At 43.2% G+C, this 9,166-nt stretch overlaps 1 protein-coding gene across 1 annotated transcript; it reads left to right on the top strand.

Moving 5' to 3' along the window:
• The first annotated feature begins 7,815 nt into the window (after window positions 1-7,815).
• LOC106818118 (lysophosphatidic acid receptor 1-like) lies at window positions 7,816-8,811 on the top strand. Its single transcript, XM_014822838.1, has 2 exons — window positions 7,816-8,001; window positions 8,350-8,811. Exons 1-2 carry the CDS (start codon window positions 7,816-7,818, stop codon window positions 8,809-8,811), a joined length of 648 nt encoding a protein of 215 aa, XP_014678324.1.
• The last annotated feature ends 355 nt before the right edge of the window (window positions 8,812-9,166 follow it).

Below are 9,166 nucleotides of genomic sequence, written 5' to 3'. Positions count from 1 at the left end.
TGTCCGAATCTTCAAAAACCATCACAAATTGTTTTTTATTCGGCATTGCGGTGTGCTTCTGCTTATATTTCGTGTTAATTTATTTCGAATCGCGGTATGCGTAATAATGTATCAGTAACAATGTTTGAAAAAATATTGCGAATATGCGGAATAAAATCTCGTACGCTAATTAAAAATATCTATTGCTTATTGTTTTTTTAAATATGAGTATTCCATTAATCATTTTTTATTATATTATGTAATCGTACAGGTGCCCGTCTTATTCTTAATTGTACGAAACAGAAATTCTAATCGAAAGGCATAAAATAAATAATAAACCATATTCGATATTTGAATTTACTGCGACGCTTTGTTTAATTGTATATATTGTACTAACACTGCGGAGTATAAAAACAACATAATAATTAGTATATTCAATTTTACTGGCAGATTTGGAAGTCGAAATTAATATAGCTGTTAACAAAATTGTTTTATGCCGTTGAATTGTTTTCGTGCATGAAATTAAATACAATCTGTAATTGATATGTAACCTGTTTCTGTACACCAGACGACACAATTATTTAATCATCGACTTCGACAGATTCCGTAATGTTTTTGAGATGCTTGATTGAAATTATAAACGTGAAAGCAGTACTGGTTACGCGCCCTCTGCAATAGATAAGCATAGCAGTGTGTCTTCGTCTTATTGCATGTGCGCCTTGATGGCCGATGACAACTGTGTCTGTAAATGTAGAATGTCGGCCACAATGTATATTATCTAGCAGCCGTAGAAATATTGTAGATATTTAGAAAAATATAGAAATATTATTTCTATATGATCTAGCNCAAAAGTATATCGACTGTCTCGGATGCAATTATAATAAGTGGAGATATCAATGTAATATGAAGCCGCAGTGTGTGTCTTGGCACACCATTAGTGTTACGCAGCTGGCGTGGTGAGATTTATTTCTGCATCATGGCGACAGCTAATGGTTCACTGTGCAACATCTCCGGGTCCGTGTCCGAGAATGGGAGCTTGGTCGGCTGTATGGAGTCGGACGTTGAACAGGGAACGGTTAAAGCGATTCAGGCGTGGATCGCTTACCTGCTGAGTCCTCTCAACATGATCAGCATATTTGCTAATCTTCTCGTTATCTTGGCTGTGACACGCACATCACACCTGCAGGAGCCGGCACACAAGCTGATCGAAAACTTGGCTGTTGCTGATTTTATTATGGGCGTCCGAGGAGTCTTCATCTCACCAATGACCTTTCTAATCGAATTCCCGCCAAAGATCATATGCCTTGGACATGGCGCTGTCGTTACGCTCTCGGGACTTGCATCAATGAACTTTCTGATTGTCATTAACATAGATGGGTACATTGCAATATCACGACCGCTACACTACTGTTGGAAAATATCATGTATAAACGTATAGCATAATGTATAATTGTATGAATATGTACTCTTGATAATATCAGATGATTTGTAGACTGTGAATGTGTAGATATGTATGATGTGTAAGAAAAAGTATCGGAGAATGGGTTCGGTGCGGCGGCGCCGGCTGGGGAGCGATGACGTGTAGGGGGAGAGACTTTTTATGAATGTTTATGATAATGGATACATTGTGTGTGGGTTCGGGGTTTTCGCGGCGGAGAGAGAGTGGTACGAGGAACGCAAGAGAAGGAAGAGAGATTGGAAAAGAGTGTTGACGGAGAAGGATGTAGAGAGTGGTAATGCAAGGAAAGTAGAGTGACTGTACAGAGTGTGTATATTAAATAAACCCATGAGTGATATATATATATTTAGAGTGTTTAGTATTAATGATAGAGTGTGCAATATATAGCTAGACGATAGAACCGGCACAAGCGATTTTGCAACACATGGTCCTTTGAGCCAGAGGATTATTAGATCGGATTGTTAGACCGAAGTGATAGACCGGATAGACCGGATAGACAGATCGTCGGCAACTGAGTGAACGATACATTGTCGCAATGGAAAAACTATTGAAGAAGAAGAGGATGAGAGGAGGACATAGAGCTTATGCCAAGAAAATCATGACAAGTGTCAGTGTGGAGATTTCGGGGGTGTGTAACTTACAGGAGCAGTAGACTAGATCAGGATGGATAGACTGAACTCACAATATAGATGTAATATAGCCATATATTTACTAAAGAGAGGATAAGATATAGACCGCACATAAATATATGTCAACACGCACGTCCATGGGCGCAGCCATCTTGGATCATGCTATCACTGCTGCTGCCGCTGCCTGTCGGGGAAAACAAGGAGTGTTTACGCGAAAAGCGATAACGAGATAAATAGGGTATAATAATCAACGGGGTTTTGTATTATTAGCCGATTATATATTATTAGCCAGCATAATATATGAGGGGATTTGAATAGAATGAAGAGTCTATAAGTGGTCGAAGAGAGGAATAGTTACGTATAGGCACGGGTTGCATGAGATGATGCAATAAGCTGTACCAGCCACGGGTTGCGTCATCGGGTGAAACGATTGCACCACAGTGATTGCGCCAGTGAACGAAATCTGCGCGTTGCCAGCTAGGTATATAAGGCGCGTCGAACAGAGCAGAGTTAGTGTGTTGCTTTTCAGGTTAGGTCTAGGTAGGAAGAAGAAGAAGAGGACGAAGAGAAAGAGGAAAAGAGAAGCATTATTTTCAGGTCTAGGAAAAAGAGGAAGAAGAAGGAGGACAAGAAGAAGATGAAGGAGAGAAGGAAGAAGAAGAGAGGGAAAGAGAAAGCGCCAGAGAGATAGGGAAGAAGCACAGGTTTTCAGGTAGGTAAAAACCGGAGACGAACGGGAGAGGGGAATAAAACGAGGACAGAGAAGAACGGGATTCCGGTTAGATAGAGGCAGGCGTGGAGAAGAGGGAGACACCTTGGAGACTGCCTAGGTCTACGCGACGAAACCAGCGACGTGTTACTTCGTCAATATTAATCTAGTGGTGATAGGATCTGCGGCACATACGAGCGCAGAGGAATTATTTGTGAACTAGTAACAAGGAATAAAGCTATAACCATACCGTTAACCAAATATATCTGTGTTCTGTTCGTTTGGTGCTACCTGTTATCTGCTACGCAACATCACCGTCCTGCCTGTTATACCGGCAGGGAGCGGACACTGAATCCCACTACTGGGACACGCGTTACAATACAATTAACGTCTGTCGAACCGTAGTCGGCCACCCCTAGGGCCACTACATCAGCACTTGGATGGCTGAGAGTACTACTACTAGTACTAGTATGCCTAGTGACAATGAGAGAAGGTTAACACAACATAGCAATGCTGACAGAAAAGCTTGCTACCGTACAGAGATTAGACGAAGAGATTCTAGAGATAATGAGTAAGAAATAAGACATGGATATATAAGTAGAAGTGGAAGAAGCTGGCACGTTTACAGTAGAAGTGCAAGACATGATTTCAAGGATACATGGATGGCAGCTGGTTCCAAATGAGCGAGAGGGACAAGGAGCAACAGAGCAGCCAGTATCGGAGTTGCGCCCAGTATCGTCTGCAAAAGGCAGTGAGGCCTAAATTACCTAAGCTAGAGGTAAGGAAGTTCAACGGAAAAGTACACGAATGACAAGGACTTTAGGACTGTTACGAGAGCGCCATTTATGGAAATGAATGCTTGTCAGATGTGGATAAATTCACATATTTGCGAGGACTGGTGGAAGAACCCGCGAAATCTGCGGTTGCGGGGTTCGCATTAACTAGCGCGAATTATCAAGCTGCAAGAAACGATATGGGAAGAAGAATATCATACAACGAGCGCACGTGAACGAACTCCTGAACATTGCACCGGTATTCAGTGAGAGAGATACCGTGCGGCTGAGAGCCTTGTGCGATACAGTCAAAACGCACTATAGATGATTGAAGGCGTTGGGCCTCCCGGAAAAAAACTTATTCGAGAATAGTTGTGCCCGCGATCTTGGAGAAGCTACCGGTGCCGTTGAGACTCACAATTACGCGGGAAAATAAGTATCTGGACTGGTCAATGAAGGATATGCTCGAAGCCTTACGAAGAGAAGTAGCACTGCGAGAGGAACATCATGTGCAGCCACCACAAAGAGTGAGCCAGACGGACCGACCGGGAAGAGAGAATCAACGATGGGGACAGCTTTCCTCGACAGCGAGTGCCTTGTTCACGGGACGAGACAGAGACAATATATGTGCATTTTGTTTGGGAGAGCATGCCCATGAAAATTGTTTTAAAGTACGGGTGTAAAGGAAAGAAAAGAGCTTCTGCGCAAATATGCTAGATGTTACAAGTGTATAAGGAAAGGGCATCGCGCCCGAGATTGTCCAGTTGTAGTAAAGTGTAAACGTTGTGGGGGTGGCATCATACGTCGTTGTGTGCGGGAGAAAAGCCCAAGTATAATAAAAGGGAGCGGGAATCGGGGCCGAGTACGGTAACACGTGAGCCGTCAAGTATGCATGTCGAGATGGGGGATCGCGTGGCTTTACAAACTGCCCTGGGAAAGGTCAACGAGGCGGCTCGTAGATATGAACTAGAAGTAATTAGAAAAGAGTGGCTCGAAATAAAAACATTCGGTGTAGAATCAAAAGAAACTAGTTTAAGAGATGTAGTTAAGATAGATATAACAGCCTTGACAGGCGGGAAGGTTACGCGAGTAGAAGCATATGTAGTGCCATATATTTCTCATATTTAAAATGAACACATTGAGATTGTGAAGAAAGATTACCCGCACTTGAGAAATCTTTGGTTTTTAGATGTGTACAAAGAGAAAGACGAGCTGAAGATAGATATACTGATAGGGACAGATTATTTATGGTGTTTCCAGAGTGGGCGTACGATAAGGGGGGGGGGAGATAGGTCAACCAGTTGCAGTAGAAACGAAGGTAGGATGGGTGCTGTCAGGACCTTTGAAGGGTAAAATCAGTAGGGATGGTTTAGGAACACAAGTGAACCTTATATCCTGGGAGAATGTCAGTTCAGAGCAGGATAGTATAGACAGGGATATCCATAAGTTATGGGATTTAGAAACCCTGGGAATTAGAGAGAGTGAGGATGTAAGTGAGGAGTTTGCTGATACCATACGATTTACTGGTGGGAGGTATTCAGTGAAATTGCCATGGAAGGAGAGCCACAGAACGCTGCCAAGCAATTATGATAACAGTCTAGGAAGAATAAAAAACCAGGTTAAGAGGCTGAAGAGGGAGCCAGAGATACTAGAAGAGTATGATGCAATAGTTAAAGAGCAGCTAAGTTCGGGTATCACAGAAAAGATGGTTGATCTTGAACCAAGAGAGAAAGTTCACTATCTGCCACACCAGGAAGTAATACGTAGGGAAGCAGCAACAACGAAGCTGCGGATCGTATATGATGCGTCAGCAAAAGAGAGTAAGATGGGAATCTCACTAAATGACTGTCTGCATGTGGGCCCCTCACTTAACCCGTTACTCTACAAGATTTTACTAAGGTTTAGAGAAAATAAAGTATGCTTGGTGGGAGATATTGAAAACGCATTTCTGACAATAGAGGTCGATGAGAAAGATCGAGAAAGTTTGAGATTTCTTTGGTCAGTAGATGTACTGCAAGGAAATATGGATGTAGAAGAATATCGATTTTGTCGTGTAGTTTTCGGGGTGAATGCATTGTCGTTTTTGCTAAACGCGACACTGCGGTATCCTATATCTAAGTATGCAGAGATGGATAAGAAATTTGCAAAAATAATGGTAGAAGGGTTCTACGTGGATGACTGGTAAAAGGAGAATGCACTGCTGATACTGCCTATATGCTATAAGAGGACGCTAAAGATAGAATGGCGAACGGGGAATTTAAACTTAGGAAGTGGGTGACTAATGATTGAGAGTTGAGAGGAAAAATACAGTCAGAGGACGCTGTTAGTTTGCCCAACTGTAAGGTGAGTAGGTTGGATGAAGAGAAATCGTATGCAAAGTCAAGCTTAGTAACACATGGGTGTGCAAAAGGTCTGAAGATCCTAGGATTGGACTGGGATTACGAAGCAGATAGCATCAGATTAGAGTTCGGACCGGTTGCTGAGAAAGCTGAGAATTTACCGGTAACTAAACGTAATGTTTTGAGTTTAGTAGCCAGTACGTGTTTGACCCACTGGGAAACGTTAGCCCAGTAATCGTAAGATAAAAGATACTTTTTCAAAACTGAGTAGAATAAATTAGATGGGGAAATGAAAGAGATCTTCGGTAGCTAAGAGAAAGAAATCGAAGGCGTCATAGAACTACCCTACCCAGGTACGTTTTCGATAGTCCCTGGGACTAAACCCTATCAGCTATAATTACTAGTAAGTATTATTACTATAGCTCATGTGTCTATTCCCCAGTGTACTGCCGGAACGCTACCCTCCTATAATCTAGCTATATCCGTTAGGTTAGGTTAGTCTTAGTTAGGTTGGGTAACGGTGAGGTAGTGGTTGATCGTTGGGGGTCTCAGGCTACGCAACTCCCTAGACTCGTTAGTGAGGAGGCAACAGTACGTCCGGCATATTAGACAATAGTATTTATACCAGTACGTTCCCGATACCGGACCGCTACCAACGTCCGTCTCCGCCAGTTACTATTAGTCTACTAACTAGTTACGTATTACCTTATCACTCACTACTAGTTCTCATAACCAACTACACTAATTCCTTACATAACCTTACATCACGAGAGCTGACATGACATAAAGTCCAGTAATAATCAAAAACCGTTTGCAACGACGTAGTAACCCTTAACCAGACCCCTACTCAATATTAGCCTTTACTACCCGAATTTAATAACCTGCTGCTACCGATATTAAACCCTGTCGCTCGCCAGTGTTTCTCGCGCTCGCCACTTACGTGACAATACACTCACTCCTATCCAATGTCAAATATCTGACCTAACATGCATCTCACCAACTCCAATTTTTATTTAGCTCTACAAATACGTCTCATAAGCCTTGTCTAGTCTGTGTCTACTCCTCAATAAACATTTAACTTGACATTTATTACACATACATATAACATCACATGCTACCCGTCTATCGAGCAAACCCAACCACAAACCCCATTATCGCTTCCGACAATCCACATAGCTGGCGACCAATGTAGAATACTACACATCAATCGCTGACGCAAACTAACAGTTCTACATATTTCTACTGCTCGATATTTGAAATCAGTACGTCTTACTTGCGAGGGCCGCTATGTCCAATTTCACATCAGTGCCACAGTGCGACGAATTAACTGCAGTCTCGTACGCGCCAAAATCAATCTCGGCGAGAAAGCTCTATCAACTGCTTCTATTCAGTGTTTGCAACTTACTCAATTATCTCAACGCAATTCATTCAACAAATTTATAGAAATGTTTATATCGGCTTAGCTTGCCACCAGTTTTCATATTAGTGATCTATTCCCAAATATTTATGCTTCTCCGTGCGGAGGGGCTGACAAGCTGGGACCAGTATAAGATGTGCACGCGCCCAGCTCAAAAATTAATGTCCCTTTATGATGGGCATCGGACATATTCCTTCATCCGTACTCCAATTAAGTAGTACAACAACTACCGCATCACGCTAGTTCAAACTATTCAGTTCGAGAACCAAGGACCGTTTCGCTACGAGAATCTACGACGCTAACGACTGTATATCATACAATTATCTATATTAAACTACTAGTAGCATAGTATCGTCACACACGCTACAACTTATACAAATTAGAATTCAGAAACTAGAATGCTGAGAGAGAGAGCGAGATCATTATAGTATAAAAGACATAAATATGCAAAGCGGCAGAGGCACGCCATTAGTGTTACGGAGCTGGCGTGGTGAGATTTATTTCTGCATCATGGCGACAGCTAATGGTTCACTGTGCAACATCTCCGGGTCCGTGTCCGAGAATGGGAGCTGGATCGGCTGCATGGAGTCGGACGTTGAACAGGGAACTGTTAAAGCGATTCAGGCGTCGATCGCTTACCTGCTGATTCCACTCAACTTGATCAGCATACTTGCTAATCTTCTCGTCATCTTGGCTGTGACACGGACATCACACATGCAGGAGCCGGCACACAAGCTGATCGCAAACTTGGCTGTCGCTGATTTTATCATGGGCGTCCGGGGAGTCTTCATCGCACCAATGATCTTTCTAACCGAATTCTCGCCAAAGATCATATGCCTTCTACATGGCGCTGTCGCTTCGCTCTTGGCCCTTGCATCAACAAACTCTCTCATTGCCATCAACATAAACAGGTACATTGCAATATCGCAACTGCTACACTACTACCAGATTGTCACACCGCGCGTTATCTTGTTAATGGTAGTCCTGGCTTGGAGCTTTCCCGTCTTCGTAAGCGTGTTAAGTCTTATTGGCAACCGCTGGCAGCCGGATCAACCATGCATCTTTGACACCGTTTCGACTAAAATATCTGTCATCTTTAACGTGATGGTGATTTGTACGTGTGGCGTCGCCATGGTCTTTATCTACGCTTACATAATGATGATTTCCAAGCACCACCAGCGGCAGATCCACCAGGAACCGAGCAGCAGCGGTTCGCAGGAGGCAGGAGCGACCGGAAAATCCTTCTTTGCTGAGCTCGTTAAGCATCTCAAGCTTGCCAAGATGTTTGACATCGTCATTGGTGCCTTCGTCGCCTGCTGGACTCCGGTTCTTTTCCTGATGCTGCTGAGCGTCGCCGACTTCTACCACGACACGCTCGGAGTGGCGACAGGCTTCGGCTATATGATGGCAGACTCCAACTCTTTCATGAACTTTTTTATATATGCTTCAAAGAGCAGTCAGTTCCGCGCCGCCTTCCGGGCGGTGTTGCTCTCACGTGGACACTAGAGACGTGGCTACTGTCCAACCTTACTGGAATCATCGCGACTGTTTCATCCGTTCGATTAAGTGTTTAAGCAGGTAGATCGATTTAGTTTTCACGTTAGCCGAATTTCGGGCGGGGTTCGGGGCAGTGTTGCCAACGCGCTGGACACTAAAGAACGTGTGATGTGCCGTTAAATATGGTTTAAAATCTTCTCAAAGAGTTTTGCGAATACTTCGTTAGCACAAAACCAATTGGCGCAGTAATGTATCAAACTTGCTTTGTATTTATGTTGTGAAGCTCACTTAAATAAGGAAAATATCTATATCGCATAGCTTGCCACCGAGTTTTATATTAGTGAAGACTATTGCCAAGATTCAT

This window comes from Priapulus caudatus, unplaced genomic scaffold (assembly GCF_000485595.1).
Source record: "Priapulus caudatus unplaced genomic scaffold, Priapulus_caudatus-5.0.1 Scaffold2036, whole genome shotgun sequence".
Taxonomy (NCBI): domain Eukaryota; kingdom Metazoa; phylum Priapulida; class Priapulimorpha; order Priapulimorphida; family Priapulidae; genus Priapulus; species Priapulus caudatus.
This window is presented reverse-complemented; position numbering and strand designations above follow the sequence as displayed.